This window comes from Salvelinus alpinus, chromosome 27 (genome assembly GCF_045679555.1).
Source record: "Salvelinus alpinus chromosome 27, SLU_Salpinus.1, whole genome shotgun sequence".
Taxonomy (NCBI): domain Eukaryota; kingdom Metazoa; phylum Chordata; class Actinopteri; order Salmoniformes; family Salmonidae; genus Salvelinus; species Salvelinus alpinus.
Window position 1 is genome coordinate 21,742,723 of NC_092112.1, and position 25,861 is coordinate 21,768,583.

Below are 25,861 nucleotides of genomic sequence, written 5' to 3' on the forward strand. Positions count from 1 at the left end.
TTCCTATGTGGACACAGTGTGCTGTACTAAGATGGTGCGGTTAAATGCTAGTATCAGGATGTAATGTGGGACTTGGTGGTAGAGGGAATAGTGGACGGTGTCTTGCTGGGAAGTCTGTCTCTAGCAGTGAAATCCTTTGCGGAGTGGTGCCTGGAGGGCAGTAGATCTGGGCTGAGCCTCCTGTCTGTCTGCCTAAGGGGGATTGCATCAGGCCTCGCAGATTAATCCGCCCGCAAAGCTCCTCTGAGAGGAAGGAGTGAGAGCGAGTGAGTCTGGCTGCCACAGATGAGCATGGAGAGGACAGTAGCACACACAGGCAGTCAGGCTAGTAAAGCACACTGTGACCCAGCCAGCTGACTCCGGCACAGACAAATATGACAGTATACAGTAATGATGATGATCACCTGGTGCAGCAAGGTGACCTTGAAACACTGGAAAACTGCACCTGTGTGAAACTTCCCCAAGGCCAACTTTCTCCACTCTGATATTTTTTAGTTTGTCTTGAAGATGAGGCTGGTTCTCAACACGATCAGTCGTTACTGTACATGACAGATGAATGTTTCCTTTCCATGTTGTCTTTTATTCCCTTTTAAGCCAACGACAACTTGAGCATCAAAGAGCACAGTCGGAGACCCTCGCTGGAGGGCTGTTGTAGCTTTCCCTCGCAGGTTCAGACAGTGGAGGTAAGAGCAGTATGCACTCACGTCGTCATCTGGGTCCGTATTCATAAAACATCTTGTTGTATGAGTGCTGATCTAGGACCAGTTTAGCCTTTTACACCATAATGGATATGTTTATATGGACATGGGGGACCTGATCCTAGGTCAGCACCCCTACTCTGAAACGCTTTATGGATATGCCAGGTCCTGAAGTTAAAAAGGGCCTCGCTCTCTCTTGCTCTCTCTCTGATCTCGCTAGTCCACTATCAAACCATCCAGCATGTTCCTTCCTGTCCGAGTCATACCTATTAATGTTGTGGCTAGAGATCATATATATATATATATAACTGAATAGGAAGAAGCATCTTGTTTATAATTTCTACCTCCGCTGTCCATTTCAACCAAAAAGAGCTGAGCGGTTTTAAGACGATACCCCTGACCGATTTAGCAATGATGTTGACTGATGTCAGAAGATACAAATAATTTAAGTGTAGCCTACCTGCTGTTGAAATGAAATTGTCTTTGCCTTGTCTGCAGCCTCTAAATCCAGAAAGGAACCACACAGTGTGTGATAAGTGTAGCAAATCCAGTGAAAGCCACAGCACGTGTGAACACTGTGGAAACTCCTTGGTGCCGGAGGTTCCCCACCTCTACCACCCCCCAGCAGCACAGCCTACGTCCCCCACGCCCAGACCCCCAATTCGACCTCACCCACAGCACACCCACCCCCATCAACACCCCTCCCCAGGACCAAACAGTCGACAGCTGACCAAGAACAGCTTCTACGGTTCGTCCTCGACCATGAGGGCGCTGCCGCTGCGTGTGGACACAGTGATGAACCCGCCCATTCCGGTACGCATCACCACCCGGGCCGGCCTGCCGCTGCCACACAACGGGAGACCCGCGGGGGTGGGGTTGGTGGGGAGCTGCTGCGCCGGGAAAGTCGCCGGCAACAAAGGCAGGAGGACGGCGGCCGCCAAGCAGCACGAGCTCAACGACCCCAGTAAGTCCACGGTCCAGGTATGCATCCCAAATTGCACCATATTCCATTAAGTGCTCTGGTCAAAAGTAGTGCACTATGTAGGGAATAGGGTGTCATTTGGGATACACACCTGGCCTGCTCAGTACTCACTCTTCACCTGCCTGTGTGCTGGTTAGTCTCAGGGTTTACTGCAGGCAGGCGTTTGTCCCTGTGAGAGGTAGTACACTACAGAAATGGTTCATTTCAACCAACTGCACAGGACGTTCTATGTAACCAACCACACAGCTCAAAACCACTAGCACCTGTCTGTACATCTTACCTCTCTCTGTCAGAACTGTTAGCAAACGAAGGCCACATTTCAGGATGTAAATCCCATCTTGTTGAAATAATTTATTCAGCTGTGTTGCGTCTGGAAATGACGACTCTGTTTGTGTTCCAGTCGTGCTGTCCAGTGACGAGGATGAGGCGGACAACGCCAGCACGGGCAGCGTAAACAGGCTGGACAGCGTTTCCCCTCGGCCCGCTGACTCAGCCCACTCCTCACCGGCGCCCTCCGGAGGCAGAGTGGAGGCGGCAGTGAAGAGTAGCACAGGAGGGGAGCAGGAGGAGATCACTTCTGACTTCTTCTCCGACGTCGACAGCAGAATTTCACTACCCAGAAGGAACCGCATGAAAGATCAGGTATGTCGTCTTTTAACATAAACTCAGCGAGAAAAGAAATGTCCCTTTTCAAAACAAAATCCAAATAACTTCACAGATCTTCATTGTAAAGGGTTTAAACATTGTTTCCCATGCTTGTTCCATGAACCATAAACAATTAATGAACATGCACTTGTGGAACGGTCGTTAAGACACTAACAGCTTGCAGACGGGAGGCAATTAAGGTCACAGTTATAAAAACTTAGGACACTAAAGCGGCCTTTCTACTGACTCTGAAAACACCAAAAGAAAGATGCCCAGGGTCCCTGCTCATCTGTGTGAACGTGCCTTAGGCATGCTGCAAAGAGGCATGAGGACTGCAGATGTGTCCAGGGCAATAAATTGCAATGTCCGTACTGTGAGACGCCTAAGACAGCGCTACAGGACGGACAGCTGATCGTCCTCACAGTGGCAGACCACGTGTAACAACACCTGCACAGGATCGGTACATCTGAACAGCACACCTGCAGGACAGGTACAGGATTTTAACAACAACTGCCCGAGTTACACCAGGAACGCACAATCCCTCCATCAGTGCTCAGACTGTCCTCAATAGGCTGAGAGAGGCTGGACTGAGGGCTTGTAGGCCTGTTGTAAGGCAGGTCCCCACCAGACATCACCGGCAACAACGTCACCTATGGGCACAAACCCACCGTCGCTGGACCAGACAGGACTGGCAAAAAATGCTCTTCACTGACGAGTTGTGGTTTTGTCTCACCAGGGGTGATGGTCGGATTTGCGTTTATCTTCGAAGGAATGAGCGTTACACCGAGGCCTGTACTCTGTACTCAGTACTTAATGCAGCTGGTGGCCACACCAGATACTGACTGTTACCTTTGATTTTGACCCCCCCCTTTGTTCAGGGACACATTATTCAATTTCCGTTAGTCACATGTCTGTGGAACTTGTTCAGTTTATGCTTCAGTTGTTGAATCTTATGTTCATACAAATATTTACACATGTTAAGTTTGCTGAAAATCAACACAGTTGACAGTGAGAGGACGTTTCTTTTTTTGCTGAGTTTATATTTTTAAGTATTTTTCATTTTATTTAGACCAGGATAGCATGACGTAAGTAGGGTCGGCCAGGAGTCCTACCCATGCTGGGGTGGTGTATAGGTGCTGTAGGCGACCCGCATTATCCTCTACAACAGCCTCTGTGTATAGGGTGGTACTTGTGTGGATACGTAATTAAGTTTTCCTCAATTCATGGCTACATTATGTAAACGGACCTGTCTATAGTGAGCCAGTGTTGTAGTGAGCTGTTTTATCACGTTTCAGTCTGACTTTGAGTCTGTCTGTCAAAATGTCCTTGAGACCATAATGTTCCTGATCTGCTCTCTCAAGGTAACCTCGCGGGTTGTTTTGCTTGGCAGAAAATGACATCACTGGGTGTTTGTTTTTGTATTCACCGAGATGGGCTCCTTAAGTTGTTTTTGTATTCACCGAGATGGGCTCCTTAAGTTGTTTTTGTATTCACCGAGATGGGCTCCTTAAGTTGTTTTTGTATTCACCGAGATGGGCTCCTTAAGTTGTTTTTGTAATTCTCCGAGATGGGCTCCTTAAGTTGTTTTTGGCAGCCGTTGTGACTAAGGATTTAAGTCTCATTTACTTTGTGTCTTCAGGGTTGTAAAGTTTACCTTTGAGAAAACAACATAGTGCTACCGATATTTAGCTTGCAAACGAATTGGGCAGTTGAATCTAAATGGCCAGTTGATGAATCACCTTGTGGTGTTGGCCAGACATCTACTGTACATGATTTGTCCCTCAGAGAAATGAGTGATATGAAGCAGCAGGTTTCAAGGCTGACCATGCATGTTATTTTCAGTTTGGAAACAAAATGCCGGACGACTCTACACCCAGGAAAAAACAGAGGATCTCTCCCGACAAGTTGGACAGCATCATCCTGGACTGTCGGAGTGTGAGAGTAGGGACTCTTCGCAGGATGGTGTCCAAGCCTGTCAATGTAAGTACCCTGCTCCTGTACAGTCGTGGCCAAAAGTTTTGAGAATTACACAAATACTAATTTCCACAAAGTTTGCTGCTTCAGTGTCTTTAGATATTTTTGTCAGATGTTACTATGGAATACTGAAGTATAATTACAAGCATTTCATAAGTGTCAAAGGATTTTATTGACAATTACATGAAGTTGATGCAAAGAGTCAATATTTGCAGTATTGACCCTTCTTATTCAAGACCTCTGCAATCCGCCCTGGCATGCTGTCAATTAACTTCTGGGCCACATCCTGACTGGTGGCAGCCCATTCTTGCATAATCAATGCTTGGAGTTTGTCAGAATTTGTGGGTTTTTGTTTGTCCACCTGCCTCTTGAGGATTGACCACAAGTTCTCAATGGTATTAAGGTCTGGGGAGTTTCCTGGCCATGGACCCAAAATTTCATGTTTTATTCCCCGAGCCACTTAGTTATCACTTTTGCCTTATGGCAAGGTGCTCCATCATGCTGGAAAAGGCAATGTTCGTCACCAAACTGTTCCTGGATGGTTGGGAGAGGTTGCTCTTGGAGGATGTGTTGGTACCATTCTTTATTCATGGCTGTGTTCTTAGGAAAATTTGTGAGTGAGCCCACTCCCTTGGCTAAGAAGCAACCCCACACATGAATGGTCTCAGGATGCTTTACTGTTGGCATGACACAGGACTGATGGCAGCGCTCACCTTGTCTTCTCTGGACAAGCTTTTTTCCGGATGCCCCAAACAATCGGAAAGGGGATTCATCAGAGAAAATGACTACCCCAGTCCTCAGCATTCCAATCCCTGTACCTTTTTCAGAATATCAGTCTGTCCCTGATGTTTTTCCTCGAGAGAAGTGGCTTCTTTGCTGCCCTTCTTGACACCAGGCCATCCTCAAAGTCTTCGCCTCACTGTGCGTGCAGATGCACGCACACCTGCATGATGCCATACCTGAGCAAGCTCTGTACTGGTGGTGCCCCGATCCCGCAACTGAATCAACTTTAGGTGGTCCTGGCGCTTGCTGGACTTTCTTGGGTGCCCTGAAGCCTTCTTCACAACAATTGAACCGTTCGATAAATGGTTGATTTAGGTGCAATCTTACTGGCAGCAATATCCTTGCCTGTGAAGCCCTTTTTGTGAAAGCAGTGATGACGGCACGTGTTTCCTTGCAGGTAACCATGCTTGACAGAGGAAGAACAATGATTCCAAGCACCACCCTCCTTTTGAAGCTTCCAGTCTGTTGTTCGAACTCAATCAGCATGACAGAGTGATCTCCAGCCTTGTCCTCGTCAACACTCACACTTGTGTTAACGAGAGAATCACAGACATGATGTCAGCTGGTCCTTTGGAGGCAGGGCTGAAATGCAGTGGAAATGTTTTATTGAGATTCAGTTAATTGGCATGGCAAAAGGGTCTTTGCAAATAATTGCAATTCTTCTGATCACTCTTCATAACATTCTGGAGTATATGCAAATTGCCATCATACAAACTGAGGCAGCAGACTTTGTGAAAGTTAATATTTGTGTCATTCTCAACTTTTGGTCACGACTGTACTCTCTCTGTACAGACACTTATACTTACCTAAAATCTGGCCAAAAGCAATAGCCTATCAGGTTTTTTTCCTGGATCAAAAAGGGGCTTAGGTGGTGGGCTTGGTGGTGGGCTTGGTGGTGGGCTTGGTAGGAGGCGTGGAATGAGCGCCGTCAGTGTAGCTACATTTTAGAGAACATTTTAAGAGGCCCTCATCCTGCAATTCTACACATTTTCTCCATGGAGCTGAGAGAAAATGGTGCTGTTTTAAAGCTTATTTCCTGTGATTCTACATATTCTGCCATCGAGCTGAGAGAGAATTTTACTGTTTTTAAAGCTAGTTTTCCTGCAATTCTATACATTTTCCATGAATAATGTTGTTATTTGTCTTAACCATAACAAAATGAATACTGCTAAATTAATAGTTTTTTGAATTTTCACTATTCCCTGACTGTCTAGCATACCGTCATCATTCAACCATCTCTTTGTCTTTCAGTTTACGGTCGAGCACATTCATCTTGAAACTGAAGGTAGGAGACAACAAGAACGTCAGATGTCCTATAAATGTTTTCCTCTGCTCTCAAAGGACAACCTATTGTAGATAGACTAGACAGTGTTGTACAGTGTGTAGGGTTGCAAAATTACAGTACATTTCCTAAATAAATTGCTGGAATTGATCAAACTAAACAGTATGTGACATAATAGTGCTTTGTGTCCCAGGTCCTGAGGTGGATGCTCTGGAGAAGGTGTGTCTGCGTGCGTCGGAGCTCATAAGCTGTGAGTGGTGCAGCGTGAGGAAGCTGCCCGTCCTCTTCTTCCAGACCAGCCCCGAGGAATGTGTGCGGCTCCGCACCCAGCTCAAGATGACCCGAGACAAGGGATGCCTGTGCTGGTACGACTGCGCTGGCAACGGTAAGGATTGCAGACGCTACATAGTGATGTCAATTGAACTCTGGAGATCCCATGCCAGTTGCAGTAGTCTGTACATAGATGGATGAACAGAAACCTGTGTTTGGAGAAGCCTTTCTGTGACATGTCATTTTGTGCTAAATAAAGCAAGTCTGTTACCTCACCTTCAACAAAATGTCAAGTCTTGTTGCTTTCCGTTCTGTCCTCAGACTCTGATGAGAAGTACATCGTGTTGATCTTTGAGAACGGGCTGTCGTTGCACCAGCAGATGGTTCTAGAGGATATTCTACAAGAGATCGGCCGAGCCAACAACCTCAATGAGTTCCCCACCAAATTGTCGTTTGATGAAGCTAACATCAGATTGGTCAACTACAACAAAGCAACTAAAGAAAAGGTGGGCCTGCTTATTCCCTGTTTCTGGGAATCTTCCAACTGGGATTTCTGGAGAACTTGGGAATTTTGGAAAAGTTGTTGGAATTGATCAAACTTAACAGTATGTGACGTAATAGGGCTGTGTGTCTCATGTCCTGAAGATTAGCATCTTAGCGCCTTTTGAGACTAGCTACCAAAATATATGTTGCTGGTTTTGCTTTTCTTAGACATCAGATTTTCAATAAATCCCATGACAAATATATTTTGGTTACATCCCTTTCTTGTAGGTAAACAACAAAAACAACAGCACTAAAACCAACACACCGGCTCCAATGGTGCGAACGCGCATGGCTACACGACAGCAGAACAGTTCGTTCTTTGATGATGAAGACGATGACATGGCTGAGCTCCAACCCACCTTCACTGGACCAATCATAAAGTACAAGGGTTATCTATCTCCTACTCCTGGGTCATGTTCATTAGGCACCAAACAGAAGAAAATTGACTGAAACAGGGAGGGACTATCTGAAACTTGTCCAATAAGAAACACTTGTTTTCGTTTTCTGTTGCAAACGATTTTGCTTCGTTGTACCCTAATGAATACAACCCTGTCATCTTAAGCACAATTCTGTGTTTGTTTGTTCCTGATGGTTTAATCATTGGATGGTTGTGTTGTAGGTTGATGGTGTACCCACCTCCTCCAGCCAAGGGGGGCATATCGGTGACTAACGAAGACCTTCACTGCCTTAATGATGGAGAATTCCTAAACGACGTCATCATAGACTTTTATTTAAAGTTGGTGTAATTTGCTTTCCATTGTCTTATTTTCCATTGTAAATTTTCCATTGTCTATTTTCCATTGTCTTTAAAGTCACATTCTCTGTTTGATATTCAATCGAAGCAGTGCTTGCTTTTGTTGCATATAAGGGACATTGACCAACCTCACAGGGACTGTGGATTGACTGTTTTCTGTGTGTGTGTATCTTCCCTTTACTTAGATATTTAGTTTTGGAGAAGTTGAAAAAAGAAGACTCACAAAGGAGTCACGTGTTTAGCTCATTCTTTTACAAGAGACTCAACCAGAAAGAGAGGAGAATCCTCCCAGACACCACGAACCTACCGTGAGTCTCCTCTTCTCTGCCCAGTGATATGAGGGGCAACACATTTCACACCGAATTTAGTTATGACAGGACAGAAGCTGAAGTGCTGGAGTCTGGTTTAGTGATAGCTCTGCTGACTCCGGACCACACATCCGCTGGGTACTGCGTTTCGATGCCCACCTTGGCCCTTCCTCTCGGTCTCACTCAGTCTTCCTCTCTACATTTCGACTATGACTATTATTGTCCATAAAAAAAAATACAAACAACTTAAAAAAACAAACATGTTACTTCTTTGCTGGTTATCAGGATGCAGAAGAGGAAGCACAACAGGGTGAAGACATGGACCAGACATGTAGACCTGTTCCAAAAGGACTTCATCTTTGTGCCCATCAATGAGTCGTAAGTTACTGTCTCTCTAAATATCACTGACTGCTTCCCAAATGACACCCTATTCGCCATATAGTGCACACATTTTTATATAGTGCACCACTTTACAAAAGTAGTGCGCTTTATAGGGCTCTGGTTAAAATAAGTTCACTATTTAGGATGCACAATCTATCCAAATGGAATTCCATTCAAGTCTCAAAGGGATACTTTGAGATTTTGGCAATGAAGTCATGGATACCATTTTTATGTCTCTGCATCCAGTATGAAGGAGGTTGGAGGTAGTTTCACAAGTCAATGCTAACTACAGTCCATTCTGAAAGTATTCACACCCCTTGACTTTCCACATTTTGTTACGTTACAGCCTTATTCTAAAATTGATTCAATCTACACACAATACCCCATAATGACGAAGCGAAAATAGGTTTTTAGAAATGTTTGCAAATGTATAACAAAAAACAGATTGGGATAAACAGATATCAAGGTATATCTGGAACAGTAAGAGACCAATAATTAGATATACAATATTACAATTACCAAAGAACTTGGTCTTACCAAACCTGAAATATTATTTTGTGTCAGCCCAATTGAGACCTCTGGTGTGTTGGTGCAATTCAGAATACGAATCCAAATGGAAAGACGTGGAGACTACTTTGACAGAGATACCCATACAGTCAGTTTTGGGAAATAAAGACATGGTAATAGAAATATACTGTAGACAAAATCAGTGGATTAATTTCTCTCTGGAGACATGGTTTAGGGTAGTTAAGCAAAATAATTTAGACAGAGATCAAACTGCTGAGTTGGCCTGCATACGACCCCAGCTTCATCCCTGCAACTCAGGACAGCAGATTTAAACAATGGACGCAGAAAGGCATCCCATCATTCAGTACAATTATGAGGACCTAGATAACTTCCAGGACCTAAGTAAAAAAACATGGCTTGGATAAGCAAGATTTTTACAGATGCCTACAAGTTCGACACTATTTCTTGAGGGAGATAAAAGTGATTGAGCCACGAGCACCTCAAAAATGAATCCAAGTATTCACTAACGCATACAACTTGGGGAGTAACAAAAAAACTATTTCAAATCTCTACTTGGGTATTCAAACCTCAAAGAAACATTCTACAAACTATATTAAAAAGAAATGGGAGGCGGAACTTAACATTGAAATAACTGATGAAACATGGTTGAACATATTAGAGACTCAACAAAGCTACACCAACTCAAGATCATGGAGAGAATTCTGTTGGAAGAATGTTATACGTTTCTTCATAACACCTAAACTGAAATCAAAACAGACTGGCTCACCACACCCTTGTTGGAGAGAACGCGGTCTATTGAGGGCGGACCACTCTCATATCTTTTGGACTTGCCCCGCAATCGAAACTTACTGGGGAGAAATAAGATCTAACATTGGAAAAATAATGGGATTTGACATAGAACAAACATTAATTTATTTGTACTTGGGTGAAATACCTGATAACTTAGACAATAGAGTCAAGTACCTGTTGAAGGCCCTACTGGCAGCCAGTAAAAAGGCTATCACTAGGAAATGGCTACAAAAAGACACTCCCACAGTGACACAATGGATAGACATTGTAGAAGAAATACACCACATGGAGCATATGACCTTTGCTTTAAGAACTCAAGAGGAGAGAGGTCAAGAATACTGGGGAAAATGGGTTTCGTACTTGGAAAAGGTCTAATTCAAAGATGTTAATGTAACTAATATGATGAAGGTGTGATGTGCACTGTAACTGCCAGATCTTTTTTGTTGTTCTTTTACTTTACTTTATTTGTACTTTCTTTGTGTTCCTCAAAAACAAAGTACAGAGAAAAAAACAACAACAGATACCTTATTTATGTAAGTGTTCAGACCCTTTGCTAAGAGACTCGACATTGAGCTCCGGTGCATCCGGTTTCCATTGATCATCCTTTATATGTTTCTACAACTTGGAGTGCACCTGTGGTTAATTCAACTGATTGGATATGATTTGGAAAGGCACACACCTGTTCTATATAAGGTCCCACAGTTGACAGTGCATGTCAGAGCAACAACCAAGCCATGAGGTCGAGGGAATTGTCCGTAGAGCTCCAAGACAGGATTGTGTTGGCACAGATCTGGGGAAGGGTAACAAAACATTTCTGGAGCATTGAAGATCCCCAAGAACACAGTGGCCTCCATCATGCTTAAATGGAAGAAGTTTGGAACCACCAAGACTCTTCCTCGAGCTGGTTGCCCGGCCAAACTGAGCAATCGGGGGAGAAGGACATTGGTCAGGGAGGTGACCAAGAACCCGATGGTCACTCTGATAGAGCTCCAGAGTTCCTCTGTGAAGATGGGAGAACCTTCCAGAAGGACAACCATCTCTGCAGCATGCCACCAATCAGGCCTTTATGGTAGAGTTGCCAGACGGAAGCCACTCTTCAGTAAAAGGCACATGACAGCCCGTTTGGAGTTGTCCGAAAAGGCACCTAAAGGACTTTCATACCATGAGAAACAAGATTGAACTCTTTGGCCTGCATGCCAAGCGTCGTGTCTGGAGGAAACTTTGCACCATCCCTATGGTGAAGCATGCTGGTGGCAGCATCATGCTGTGGGGATCCTTAAGCGCCAGGGACTGGGAGACTAGTCAGGATCGAGGGAAAGATGTAAACAGAGATCCTTAATGAAAACCTGCTCAGGACTTCAGACTGGGGTGAAGATTTCCCTTCCAACAGGACAATGACCCTAAGCACACAGCCAAGACAACGCAGGAGTGGCTTCGGAACAAGTCTGTGAATGTCCTTGAGTGGCCCAGCCAGAGCCCAGACTTGAACCCGATCTAACATCTCTGGAGAGACTTGAAAATCTCTGTGCAGCGATGCTCCCCATCCAGCCTGACAGAGCTTGAGAGGATCTGCAGAGAAGAATGGGAGAAACTCCCCAAATACAGGCATGCCAAGCTTGTAGTGTCATACCCAAGAAGACTCGAAGCTGTAATCGCTGCCAAAGGTGCTTCAACAAAGTACTGAGTAAAGGGTCTGAATACTTATGTAAATGTGATATTTCATGTTTTTTGTATACATTTGCAAACATTTCTAAAAACCTGTTTTTGTTTAGTCATTATGGGGTATTATGTGTAGATTGATGGGGGGGAAACAATTTTAATCCATTTTAGAATAAGGCTGTAACGTTAGAAAATGTGGACAAAGTCAAGAGGTCGGAATACTTCCCGAATGCACTGTAGTGTTTGCGCAATGATGGAAGTCTATGGTATCTACTAGCATGCTAGCAACTTCCTTCAATCTGCACGCAGAGATATAGTTAATTTGACGCTGGGGAAGTAGATGAATGGCTTCATTTCCAAAAACCTGAAGTATCCCTTTAAGCATTTACGTGATGTGCAGTGATGAAAGCAAACACATTTGTTATTTTATATCAGTATAAGATGCAATGTAAGACACAGATGGTAAACCTAATTCTCTTTCTTAACCAAACCTATTGGTCTCTCTATGTTTCAGAGCCCACTGGTACTTGGCAGTGATCTGCTTCCCAGGGATGCAGGGCCCTCAGTTTGAGCCCAACCCTTTGTGCCAGGCCCCAGGGCTATCACAGACACAGTCAGCCCCCCAGGGCAGGCCTCCTGACCACTGCCGGCCACTCTCCCCAGAGTCAGACTACTGTGAGCCCCCAGGCAGAGAGGAACCTTTGGCCCCCTCAGAGAAGCTGTCCCTCAGTGCAACAGAGGACTCCTCGGAAGGACACTCCCACAGCGAGCAGCCAAAGGGAGCGTCCATCTGTCCCAATGGGGGCCAAGTGCCTCCCAAGACCTCTTTAGAAAGGGTGAATGGGCTGGTCAATGCTCAGCCACAGTACACAGGTGACCCACAGACAATGTCTCTACTTGGAAGTAGCATTTCATTGCACTGTGTACAGTACACTGTATCCTGTGCATATGGCAAATATACTTTGTCTTAGAAGCTGTGTGGAAATTGATGGATGAACAGTCAGTTATCTCACTGGCTTTTAATCATGTTTTGCAGATGGCTTGCACAGAATCAGTTTGTGTTACAGATCAGGTAGTGGCAATGGTGATGACACAGATACCTTTTCTGATGACCAAAGCTCCTGTCAGGTAATGGGGGAATTTGCTATTCTGTTGGTGACATTTGTATTTATTATGAAACTCCAGTTGTTCCTGCCAATGCAGCAGCTACTCTTCCTGGGGTCCAGCAAAATGAAGGCAGTTTATACAATTTCAAAAATATTACAACCCATTCACAGATTTCACAACACACTGTGCCCACGGTTTTAAATAAAATGTTACTGCTTGCATCAGTTACTTGATGTGGTATAGAGTTCCATGTAGTCATGGCTCTATGTAGAACTGTGCGCCTCCCATAGTCTGTTCTGGACTTGGGGATTGTGAAGAGATGTCTTGTGGGGCATGCATGGGTGTCCTACGCCTGTAGTTTAAACAGACAGCTTGGTGCATTCAACATGTCGACACCTCTCATAAATACAAGTATCGATGAAGTCAATCCCTCCTCCACTTTGAGCCAGGAGAGATTGACATATTATTAATATTAGCTCTCTCTGTACATCCAAGGGCCAGCCGTGCTGCCCTGTTCTGAGCCAATTGCAATTTTCCTGAGTCCTTTTTTGTGGCACCTGATCACACGACTGAACAGTAGTCCAGGTGCGACAAAACTAGGGCCTGTAGGACCTGCCTTGTTGATAGTGCTGTTAAGAAGGTAGTGCAGCGCTTTATTATGGACTTCTCCCCATCTTAGCTACTTTTGTGTCAATATGTTTTGACCATGACAGTTTACAATCCAGGGTAACTTCAAGCAGTTTAGTCACCTCAACTTGCTCAATTTCCACATTATTTATTACAATATTTAGTTTGAGGTTTAGTGAATGATTTGTCCCAAATACAATGCTTATATATATTTTTTTATATTTAGGACTAACTTATTCCTTGCCACCCACTCTGAAACTAACTGCAGCTCTTTGTTAGGGGGTTGCAGTCACTTCAGTCGCTGTAGTAGCTGACATGTATAGTGTGGAGTCATCCGCATACATAGACACACTGGCTTTACTCAATGCCAGTGGCATGTCATTAGTAAAAATTGAAAAAAGTAAGGGGCCTAGACAGCTGCCCTGGAGAATTCCTGATTATGTTGGAGAGGCTTCCATTTAAAGAACTCCCTCTGTGTTCTGTTAGACAGGTAACTCTTTATCCACAATGTACAGTTGAAGTTTACATACACCTTAGCCAAATACATTTATACTCAGTTTTTCACAATTCCTGACATTTAATCCTAGAACAAATTCCCTGTTTTAGGTGAGTTAGGATCACCACTTTATTTTAAGAATGTGAAATGTCAGAATAATAGTAGAAAGAATTAATTATTTCCGCTTTTATTTCTTTCATCACATTCCCAGTGGGTCAGAAGTTTACATACACTCAATTAGTATTTTGTAGCATTGCCTATAAATTGTTTAACTTAGGTCAAATGTTTTAGGTAGCCTTCCACAAGCTTCCCACAATAAATTGGGGGAATTTTGGCCCATTCCTCCTGACAGAGCTGATGTAACGGAGTCAGGTTTGTAGGCCTCCTTGCTCGCACACGCTTTTTCAGTTCGGCCCACAAATTTTCTATAGGATTGAGGTCAGGGCTTTGTGATGGCCACTCCAATACCTTGACTTTGTTGTCCTTGCGGCATTTTTCCACAACTTTGGAAGTATGCTTTGGGTCATTGTCCATTTGGAAGACCCATTTGCGACCAAGCTTTAACTTCCTGACTGATGTCTTGAGATGTTGCTTCAATATATCCACATAATTTTCCTGCCTCACGATGCCATCTATTTTGTGAAGTGCACCAGTCTCTCCTACAGCAAAAAGTACGATCTTTGTTCCCTTGTGCAGTTGCAAACCGTAGTCTGGCTTTTTTATGGCGGTTTTGGAGCAGTGGCTTCTTCTTTGCTGAGCGGCCTTTTAGGTTATGTCGATATAGGACTCGTTTTACTGTGGATATAGATACTATTGTACCGGTTTCCTCCAGCATCTTCACAAGGTCCTTTGCTGTTTTTCTGGGATTGATTTGTACTTTTCGCACCAAAGTATGTTCATCTCTAGGAGACAGAACGTGTCTCCTTCCTGAGTGGCATGACGTCTGCGTGGGTCCATGATGTTTATACTTGCGTACTATTGTTTGTACAGATGAACGTGGTACCTTCAGGCGTTTGGAGATTGCTCCCAAAGATAAACCAGACTTGTGGAGGTCTACAATTTTTGGCTGATTTCTTTTGATTTTCCCATGATGTCAAACAAGGAAGCACTGAGTTTGAAGGTAGACCTTGAAATACATCCACAGGTACACCTCCAATTGACTCAAATTATGTCAATTAGCCTATCAGAAGCTTCTAAAGCCATGACATAATTTTCTGGATTTTCTTAAGCTGTTTAAAGGCACAGTCAACTTAGTGTATGTAATCTTCTGACCCACTGGAATTGTGATACAGTGCAATAATCTGTCTGTAAACAATTGTTGGAAAAATTACTTGTGTCATGCACAAAGTAGATGTCCTAACCGACTTGCCAAAACTATAGTTTGTTAACAAGAAATTTGTGGAGTGGTTGAAAAACAAGTTTTAATTACTCCAACCTAAGTGTATGTTAACTTTCGACTTCAACTGTAGCAGAGGGTGTTAAGCCATAACACATATGTATTTCCAGCAGCAGACTATGATCGATAATGTCAAAAGCCGCACTGAAGTCTAACAAAACAGCACCCACAATCTTTTTATCATCAATTTCTCTCACCCAATCATCAGTCATTTGTGTGAGTGCTGTGCTTGTTGAATGTCCTTCCCTATAAGCATGCGAAAAGTTTGTTGTCAATTTGTTTACTGTAAAATAACATTATCTGATGATTTGCAGATTAAGTTAAATGAATGTTGTGTAACTTTGTTTAGTTCTTTTTTTTTGTCTAGGATGAGTGCAGTGAGGACAGTGCACTTGCTGAAGACCTGAAACCCCCTGAGAGCTCAGAGTGGACATCAAAACCCACCGTCTGTAAACAGTGAGTAGGAAAGGATGTTCTACCATTTTTGTGGCAGTAGAGGATGCTATTGCTTTCCTTCTGACACCTTTGTGGATAGTGTCATTTGAGGTTAATGGCCATGAATATTTACCTAAAAATTACAATGTTTTAGGCCTTTTCTAAGTAATTGGTTTGTTTTCTCAGACCTTGTATTCTCATCATGGACTCGTTACGTGGCCCTGCCAGATCTTCTGTCATTAAAACATTACGAGAGTAAGTCAATGCTTTAATACTGTTCTGAATATTGTAGATTTAGTTTGCCTAATTAGCACACAAAAGCAAACCTTCCCAAGCCATTTATATTTGGTTTGTGTGTGTGTGTAACTGCAGGTACCTGGAGGTGGAGTGGGAGGTGAGGAAAGGAAGTCGGAGGAGTTTTGGGAGGGACCAGACAAAGGGTTCTAGCCCACATGTGCCTCAGCAGGACAACTTCAGCGACTGTGGAGTCTACATTCTGCAGTATGTGGAGAGCTTCTTCGAGGTGAGAGTATAATCTGGAGCGACACAACCAGTGTACACACACACACCAATGCAGTGTACTGTAACTGAGACACCTGGAGCCATATAATGAGATGTAGGCCATTAACACAGTGTTGCTGGGTCATTTTAAATTGCCAATGTTTTCAGAATGTATTTAGTGACGCAATTACTTGTAGCAGACTCACCTTACCATTGATCCTGGTAGGATAAATAGTTGTACAGTGCATTCGGAAAGTATTCAGACCCCTTGACTTTTTCCACATTGTTATGTTAGACTTATTCTAAAAGATAACATTTGTTTTTTCCCCCTCATCAATTTACACAATAACCCATAATGACAAAGCAAAAACAGGTTTTTCATTTTTTTAGCAAATATATCAAAAATAAAAAACTGACATTTACATATGTTTTCAGACCCTTTACTCAGTTCTTTGAAGCACTTTTGGCAGTGGTTACAGCCTCGAGTCTTCTTGGATATGACGCTACAAGCTTGGTACACCTGTATTTGGGGTGTTTCTCCTATTCTTCTCTGCAGATCCTCTCAAGCTCTGTCAGGTTGGATGGGGAGTGTCGCTGCACAGCTATTTTCAGGTCTCTCCAGAGATGTTCGATCGGGTTCAAGTCCGGGCACTGGCTGGGCCACTCAAGGACATTCAGAGACTTGTTCCGAAGCCACTTCTGCATTGTGTGCTTAGGATCATTGTCCTGCTGGAAGGTTAACCTTCGCCCCAGTCTGAGATCCTCAGTGTTCTGGAGCAGGTTTTCATCAAGGATCTCTCTGTACTTTGCTCCACTCATCTTTCCCTCGATCCTGACTTGTCTCCCAGTCGCTGCTGCTGAAAAACATCCCCACAGCATGATGCTGCCACCACCATATTTCACTGTAGGGATGGTGCCAGGTTTCTTCCAGATGTGACGCTTGGCGTTCAGGCCAAATAGTTCAATCTTGGTTTCATCAGATCAGAGAATCTTGTTTCTCATGGTCTGAGAGTCCTTTACGTTCCTTTTGGCGAACTCCAAACAGGCTCTCGTGCCTTTTTAATGAGGAGAGGCTTCCATCTGGCCACTTCCATAAAGGCCAGATTGGTGGAGTGCTGCATAGATGGTTGTCCTTCTGGAACGTTCTGCCATCTCCACAGAGGAACTCTGGAGCTCCGTCAAAGTGACCATCGGGTTCTTGGTCACCTCCCTGACCAAGGCTCTTCTCCCCTGATTGCTCAGTTTGGCTGTGCGTCCAGCTCTAGGAATAGTCTTGGTGGTTCCAAACTTCTTCCATTTAAGAATGATGAAGGCCACTGTGTTCTTGGGGACCTTCAATGCTGTAGAAATGTTTTTGTACCTTTCTTCAGATCTGTGCCTCGACACAATCTTGTCTTGGAGCTCTACGGACAATTCCTTCGACCTTATGACTTGGTTTTTGCTCTGACATGCACTGGCAACTTTGGGACCTTATATAGACAGGTGTGTGCCTTTCCATATGTCCAATCAGTTGAATTTACCACAGGTGCCTCCAAGTTGTAGAAACATCTCATGGATGATCAATGGAAATAGGATGCACCTGGGACTCGAAATTGAGCTCATCGCAAAGGGTCTGAATACTTATGTAAATAAGGTATTTTTATTTTTAATACATTATCAAACATTTCAAACAATTATGGGGTATAGTGTGTGGATCGATCAGTCTAATTAAAAAAAAAAGCCTGTAACGTAACTAAATGTTGAAAAAGGGAAGGGGTCTGAATACTTTTCGAATGCACTGTATATTGAATTTAACTGAATTACCTGCAGTGGTTGTTAATCAATTGAGCAATTGCATGAACCAGGGCTTTAGACTATTGATTTGGAAGCTTCATTTCTACCTTGCACCACTCTGAAAATAGGACTTCGGCCTGAATCCAAAATAATTATGATTTTGGGCCCCCATTCAGAATCCACTTACCAGCTTTCATCTCCCGGTGAACCTGGAGGAATGGTTCCCGCAGCAACGGATGAAGACGAAACGCGAAGAGATCAAGGAGCTCATCTTAAATATCCAAGCCCAACAGGAGATGGAGGCGGGCCAGGGCTCAGCCAAAGGCTCCCCTGGAGAACAGGAGGTGGGAGAAGAGGATACAGGGGAAGGTGTAGAGATTCAGAACCTGCCTGTCAGCCCCTGAGGTGCACTGTCTAGTCCGACACTGCTACCTACTTACCTCCTTTACTTTGACATGATGGTCCTATCTATCGGGTGGGTCTCCCGCTGCCTGGCAAAGCCTTGGAGGTCTGCCTGCCTGCTGCCGGGGCCAAGCCTGGATGGAGGTCTGCCTGCCTGCTGCCTTGGCCAAGCCTGGATGGGGATCTGGAGGTATGCCTGCCTGCTGCCGGGCCCAGACTGGATGGAGGTCTGCCTGCCTGCTGCCAGGGCCAAGCCTGGTTGTACACTGCTGGATTACTCTCCATCTCCATTATTTCTTAACTGCCATATTCCTTCCATTGACAACAAAACAAAACATTTTAAATTTGTATTGAATAAAACATGTATATATTCTGGAAGTTTTTTGCTGCCTTTGTAATTGATTGTTTTTGATGCCGTGCTCTACATGAAGATCATCATCCATAGGTTAGTTATGTTTTCTTCATAAATGTTATTTTTCGGTAGGATCTGTGTAGAATATACCGTTGTGCTGCTCTCGCATCGTGTTTATGCTTTCGACTGAGACTGAACTGGCAGTTATTTGTAATTTATATCCATACCTCTCATTAATGGGGCGGTAGGTAGCCTAGTGGTTAGAGCATTGAACTAGTATAACGAGATATTGAACCTGGGATGACATCATCTCATGTATTCTATAACAGTAACTGTCAAATATTTTACTAGGGAAAAGGTGCACCCAATTCAGAATGTTTTATGCAGGGAAAAATACTGGCATACAGTATGTTATAAAAGGCAAGTGATGTGCTCGTGTCTGTGTTTAATGCTCAAGATCCATCCACTCTGGTAGTAGGGATTTAACAAGCACTGGCTAAATTATTTATTTTAACTTTATTTAACTAGACAAGTCAGTTAAGAACAAATTCTTATTTTCAATGACGGCCTAGGAACAGTGGGTTAGCTGCCTTGTTCAGGGGCAGAACGACAGATTTTTTTACCTTGTCAGCTCGGGGATTCGATCTTGCAACCTTTCGGTTATTAGTGCATTTTGCCTAGTTGCTTCATCTGGTCACCTGGGGTGGATGGGATGTAAAGTAGGTCCTCCAGAGAGCTGCTTGTCTTCCATTGTTTGAACAAATAACTGCTATTATGATCTATCATTATCTAGGGATGATTGGGTCTTGACATTTTATACAGGGATATACATTGAGTGACAGACTGACCACGTGAAAGCTAGGATCCCTTATTGATGTCAATTGTTAAATCCACTTCAATCAGTGTAGATAAAGGGGAGGAGACAGGTTAAAGGATTTTTAAGCATTGATACATGGATTGTGTGTGTGTGCCATTCAGAGGGTGAATGGGCAAGACAAAATATTTAAGTGCCTTTTGAACGGGGTATGGTAGGTACCAGACGCACCGGTTTTAGTGTGTCATGGACTGCAACGCTGCTGGGTTTTTCACACAACCGTTTCCCGTGTGTATCAAGAATGGTCCACCACCCAACTCGACAACTGTGGGAAGCATTGGAGTCAACTTGGACCAGCATGCCTGTGGAACGCTTTCGACACCTTGTAGAGACCGACCATACCATAAAAGAATTGAGGCTGTTCTGAGTGCAAAAAGCAGAGGTGCAACCCAATATTAGGAACCCAATGTTCTTAATGTTTTGTACACTGTATATTTAGTGGGTGTGTACATGACGGACCACAGCAGTTTTATAGATCTTTATTTTCTAAAAAGCTTTTATTTTATATAACCCTAGCTCAAAGTAAGCTCCATGTATATTCAGAGGTGTTAATTATTTGTTTTAATCACATTGATCTTAAAGATACTGTATGTGAAGAAGTATGTTAAAACAGCAGAATGAGGCTTTCCTCTCCTTTTCTAGGTATGTGTAGCTTTTTGAGTTCATAGAAGCTTTGCATTCATTCCCACGTTCTATCCTGATGGGTGTTTTAAAACTAAGGGTGTATCCCAAATGGCACCCTGCTTCCTATGTAGTGCACTACTTTGACCAGAGCCCCGTGTAGTTAGTGTACTACTTTTGACCAGAGCTCTGGTCAAAAATAGTGCCCTATATAGGGAATAGAGTGCCATTTGGGACGTTAACCATGAGAGAATAACCTAGAGATGCCTTCACTGCGGTTATGGTCACGGACAATGTTGTGTAAATATTTTACAAGCTTAAGTTGGATCAATGCACCCTCACACTTGTCCTCTGTGATGTGACGGACAGTATCTATTGTCCACTGAAATGTCAAGTGCATCCAAACCAATTCTGCCACACAACCAGTCATCATAGTTTCCATGGAGGATAGGCCTATGATTGTGTTTGCACAGCTAGCCTTGTTTTTCATGAGGGCTGGCCCCAGTTGGCTGGTGAATAGACAAACATTTCCTCCAGCACAACCTGAAATTGCCTTTCATATGTACATGATACAAGGTGGCCAATGAACTTGCTCACCTCACCAGGTGTGGAGTGTGATATATTTGTGCTTTGTCTTTCCTCCCAAAGTAAGCACTTGTCTTGTTCACTTCCCTTGTCCTTGAAATGAGAGGTATAAGAAACATGGTGGAAGCTCCCAATAGCCCATGCTTCTGCAATCCTATGGTTTTAATTTATGTGCACACTTCAGGAGAATGGAGATATTATAGGGACGTACCAGTGAGGAGCCAACATGTTCTCAGGGCAGAATGCACACATTAGGAGGCACCATTGTCTGTGTGTACAGAAACATGAAGCAGATGTCGCTCTGGCCTCCTCTCAGGTGATTCTCTAATGTGATGCACTCACCCTGCAGCTATCAGCTTTCAATCTGGTATTGGATGACTTCTTTAGGGGAGGGGGCTTAAATGTTACTGGGTCACTCAAAAATGTATGATGCCCAAGTTGTCTGGAAACTTGGTCTGCAATGCTGTGCATTTTGTGCATGTGCATTTGCATTTTTCAGAACCCTGTAGTGGCATAATTGCTGAGAAATAAGTCTGGCTAAGTGGCTATTGAACCACATGGCTGCGCAGACAGTTTAAAAAGATAATGGGATACATATAATCTAAATGTGTACAACTGTCCTGTAGTGTCAAGTGACGTCATGGCCAATTCCTTGGATTTGTGAGCGAGTCGAAGGTTGCTGCAGGAAGGGGAGATCGGAGGTTGGATCTACACCCGGCAGTCTATTGGGGAAACTTCCACTTTTATAAACAAGTATCGGGCTGCACTGGTTGAAGAGGATACGAGGTAGGTAATGTCTGCGCGCATTCTTTTACCCATACAAACTAAATTCAATGCAATTGTTGGAAGCTTTTTAAATATTGGTAGCTAGTTGTACACGGGAGTTATCTTCGCTAGCTGGTTGGCTAACATTAGCAGGCTACATTGATGCCAATGGAGGCTGTCAAAACGCAGGAGACGATTGCCATCACATGTATTCTTCCATAGGGAAAACCGTAAACACAGCATCCTGGAATGTAGACTTTTGTTCCGATTTTCGCTCAAAGAAATACTCCCTTTTAGAAAACATTAACTTTACTGGTTTCCAATGAGTTCAACATTTAGCTGGTCAATTCGATATTTGACACGCTCCGAGACAGAACAGTGTCTGGGTATCACTGAAGGTTCATTACACCGCTCTAGAGTTGTCATTTCCCAGCTGCAGAGCATGCACTGCTGCGTACATCAGATCAGATAATGCGATTCCAGTTTTTATAACCGTTCCAACGAATGGTTCCATTACAATATAATCCTAACAGTTATGCACCATCAACGCAATTGCTTGAGGATTGATGGAACCCTTGTGTCCTGACCGAAGTGTTCCGGTTTTGTAGCTCGTTCGTTTTCTTCTCACCCACACACACAGGCATACTGTTGTGTGTGGCAAGAAATCCAACTGAGTAACCAATTGAAGCAGGGCAAGCATCAAGCCTACCTATTGCTTAAAAAATAAACAGGAGTTTTCATATAGACACACAGGTACGTGTGCTCTCGTTATGTATTGCAATAACTCATGCCTGTGTTCTCAGATGAGTAATGTCCTAAATAAAAAATGTTACATGGTTACGTGAGAATTCAGTGTGTGCAATAGGCTATGCTGTTCTGTGTCTGACAGACCAGACAGAAAATTGATGGAAAGAACTAGAGGTGCCAAGTTCACAATTTTTCCATTGATCCCACTGTCTGCAGGCGTTGCCAACAGAAAATGATTTGTCTCCGTTTTTTGGGGGACTTTGATCTTTTGTCATTTCCATACCTGTTTTATTTTTATGAGAGAGTGAATTGCTATCAGTCACAGTGTTGCTGCTCTTTGTGACAGAGGCGTTGCACCTGTGTTGACATCCTGCTAGTAAAAGTTGAGGCCGTTCAAAGTCCTTTCAGGAAATATTCACTTTACATTTCCTTTCAGGAAATATTCACTTTACTACCATGCACTGCCGGTTTCACCTTTCTTAAAAAACATTTGAAGACCACTGGAAATGTCTACTTTTACCCAGTGTATAGCTATTGCTTGTAGGATACAGCAGGCTAAATATCCCCTTTTCTTTTCTGTTATAACCACTGTGGGTCAAGCTTTAACAATGCAAATTCCTCCATATTATTGGACCATTATTGATGAGCAGCAGCAATACAATTATATTAAAGGACTTTTGGATTCAATGACTCTGTACGTTTACTATAAAACACAGGTTTTTAAAGGTGTAAAGTGCAATCTCACTGGTTTCTTATTTGACTGCTGCCCTCAGTGTCTTGACGGTAAAACAACATCCCCCACACCATGGGACCAGGGTTATTGTAACCCTTTCATCAGACACTGGTTAACTCCCAAATGGCAGCCTATTTCCTAAATAGTACACTACTATTGACCAGGGGCCCTATGGGTAGTGCACTAAATTGGGAATATGTTGCCTAACCACCACAGTGTGTATGTGGGTGCCAATGATGACGGAATGAGGACTGCAAAGATCGTGTTTCTGAGGGGTATGATACTCTGTGGTGGATTCCATCCAGACCTCATTGGCTCACCCGTGTGCCTTTTGTAATTAGTGGATTGTGAGCTGATTTAGTCATGCCCCAGTGAGAAGACTAAAGTCTCTGTTCAATGTGATGAGGACTGAGGAGTGTCACCTTACACTGTATGTGGTGTGTAGGCTACCCAGACTGCTCCCCCAGGTGCTGCATCTGACACCTCTGACTCTTGTTGTATGTTCACACACATTAAAAACTAGAGGTCGACCGATTATGATTTTTCAACACCGATACCGATTATTGGAGAACCAAAAAAAGCCGATGCCTATTTTTTTTTTTATATATATATATATATATATATATATATATATATATATTTGTAATAATGCCAATTACAACAATACTGAATGAACAATTAACACTTATTTTAACTTAATATAATACATCAATTAAATCAATTTAATCTCAAATAAATAATTAAACATGTTCAATTTGGTTTAAATAATGCAAAAACACAGTGCTGGAGAAGAAAGTAAAAGTGCAATTTTTTTTATTTCACCTTTATTTAACCAGGTAGGCCAGTTGAGAACAAGTATTCATGTACAACTACGACCTGGTCAAGATAAAGCAAGCAGTTCGACACAAACAACACAGAGTTACACACAAACAAACGTACAGTCAATAACACAAAATAAAATAAAAATCTATGTACAGTTTGTGCAAAAGTAGAAGAGTAGGGAGGTAGGCAATAAATAGGCCCTAGAGGTGAAAAATTACAATTTTAGCATTAATACTGGAGTGATAGATGTGCAGATGATGATATGCAAGTAGAGATACTGGGGTGCAAGAGGGTAAGTAATAATATGGGGATGAGGTAGTCAGGTGTGCTATTTACAGATTGGCTGTGTACAGGTACAGTGATCGGTGAGCAGCTCAGACAGCTGATGCTTAACATTAGAGAGGGAGATTTTTGCAATTTGTTCCAATCATTGGCAGCAGAGAACTGGAAGGAAAGGCGGCAGAAGGAAGTGTTGGCTTTGTGGATGACCAGTGCAATATACTTGCTGGAGCGCGTGCTATGGGTGGGTGTTGCTATGGTGACCAGTGAGCTGAGATAAGGCGGGGCTTTACCTAGCAAAGACTTATAGATGACCTGGAGCCAGTGGGTTTGGCGACGGATATGTAGTGAGGGCCAGCCAACGAAAGCATACGGGTCGCAGTGGTGGGTAGTATATGGGGCTTTGGTGATAAAACAGATGGCGCTGTGATAGACTGCATCCAGTTTGCTGAGTAGAGTGTTGGGGGCTACTTTGTAAATGACATCGCTGAAGTCAAGGATCGGTAGGATTGTCAGTTTTACAAGGGTATGTTTGGCTGCATGAGTGAAGGAGGCTTTGTTGCGAAATAGGAAGCCGATTCTAGATTCCATTTTTGATTGGAGATGCTTAATGTGAGTCTAGAAGGAGAGTTTACAGTCTAGCCAGACACCTAGGTATTTGTAGTTGTCCACATATTCTAAGTCCGAACCGTCCAGAGTAGTGATGCTAGTCGGGCGGGAGGGTGCGAACAGCAATCAGTTGAAGAGCATGCACTTAGTTTTACTAGCATTTAAAAGCAGTTGGAGGCCACGGAAGGAGTGTTGTATGGCGTTGAAGCTCGTTTGGAGGTTTGTTAGCACAGTGTCCAAAGAAGGGACAGATGTATACAGAATGGTGTCTTCTGCGTAGAGATGGATCAGAGAATCACCAGCAAGAGCGACATCATTGATATATACAGAGAAAAGAGTCGGCCCGAGAATTGAACCCTGTGGCACCCCCATAGAGACTGCCAGAGGTCTGGACAACAGGCCCTCCGATTTGATACACTGAACTCTATCTGAGAAGTAGTTGGTGAAGCAGGCGAGGCAGTCATTTGAGAAGCCAAAGCATAGCTAAGAGCTGCTGGCAAACGCAATAAAGTGCTGTTTGAATGAATGCTCACGAGCGTGCTGATGCCTACCACCTCTCAGTCAGACTGCTCTATCAAATCATAGACTTAATTATAATAAACACACAGAAATACGAGCCCTTGGTAATTTAATATGGTAAAATCCGGAAACTATCATTTAAAAAACAAAACATTTATTCTTTCAGTGAAATAAGGAACTGTTCCGTATTTTATAGAACGGGTGGCAACCCTAAGTCTAAATATTGCTGTCATAATTATGTAAAATTCTGGCAAATTAATTATGGTCTTTGTTAGGAAGAAATGGTCTTCACACAGTTCGCAACGAGCCAGGCGGCCAAAACTGCTGCATATACCCTGACTCTGTTTACACTGAACGCAGGAGAAGTGACACAATTTCCCTAGTTAATATTGCCTGCTAACATGCATTTCTTTTAACTAAATATGCAGTTAAAAAAAACTAAAAAAACTTCTGTGTATTGATTTTAAGGAAAGAATTTTACATAATTATGACAGCAATATTTAGACTTAGGGTTGCCACCTGTTCTATAAAATACGGAACAGTTCCGTATTTCACTGAAAGAATAAATGTTTTGTTTTTTAAATGATAGTTTCCGGATTTTACCATATTAAATGACCAAGGG

General features: G+C 43.2%; 2 protein-coding genes across 8 annotated transcripts in view; both read left to right on the forward strand.

Annotated features, from left to right (window-relative positions):
* Positions 1-18,711, forward strand: part of LOC139556159 (sentrin-specific protease 6-like) — a 32,141-nt gene extending 13,430 nt beyond the window's left edge. For all 4 annotated transcript variants that reach the window (XM_071369735.1, XM_071369736.1, XM_071369738.1 and 1 more), the window contains 17 exons: positions 595-683; positions 1,197-1,662; positions 2,081-2,322; positions 4,168-4,305; positions 6,334-6,367; positions 6,558-6,749; positions 6,956-7,140; positions 7,406-7,557; positions 7,797-7,913; positions 8,117-8,239; positions 8,525-8,617; positions 12,111-12,469; positions 12,633-12,724; positions 15,590-15,678; positions 15,844-15,912; positions 16,030-16,180; positions 18,108-18,711. In XM_071369735.1, coding sequence (XP_071225836.1) covers positions 595-683; positions 1,197-1,662; positions 2,081-2,322; positions 4,168-4,305; positions 6,334-6,367; positions 6,558-6,749; positions 6,956-7,140; positions 7,406-7,557; positions 7,797-7,913; positions 8,117-8,239; positions 8,525-8,617; positions 12,111-12,469; positions 12,633-12,724; positions 15,590-15,678; positions 15,844-15,912; positions 16,030-16,180; positions 18,108-18,335 — 2,819 coding nt within the window. In that variant the 3' untranslated portion in view covers positions 18,336-18,711. The remainder of the gene's footprint in view (positions 1-594; positions 684-1,196; positions 1,663-2,080; positions 2,323-4,167; positions 4,306-6,333; positions 6,368-6,557; positions 6,750-6,955; positions 7,141-7,405; positions 7,558-7,796; positions 7,914-8,116; positions 8,240-8,524; positions 8,618-12,110; positions 12,470-12,632; positions 12,725-15,589; positions 15,679-15,843; positions 15,913-16,029; positions 16,181-18,107) is intronic.
* Positions 18,712-21,370: 2,659 nt separating this feature from the next.
* LOC139556177 (unconventional myosin-VI-like) overlaps positions 21,371-25,861 on the forward strand; it is a 124,054-nt gene continuing 119,563 nt past the window's right edge. For 2 of the 4 annotated variants that reach the window (XM_071369771.1, XM_071369772.1), the window contains exon 1: positions 21,371-21,551. The gene's annotated coding sequence lies outside the window, so the exon portion shown is untranslated. Of the gene's footprint in view, positions 21,556-25,861 lie in introns of all 4 variants that reach the window. The other 2 variants (XM_071369768.1, XM_071369767.1) reach the window with 2 other exon arrangements.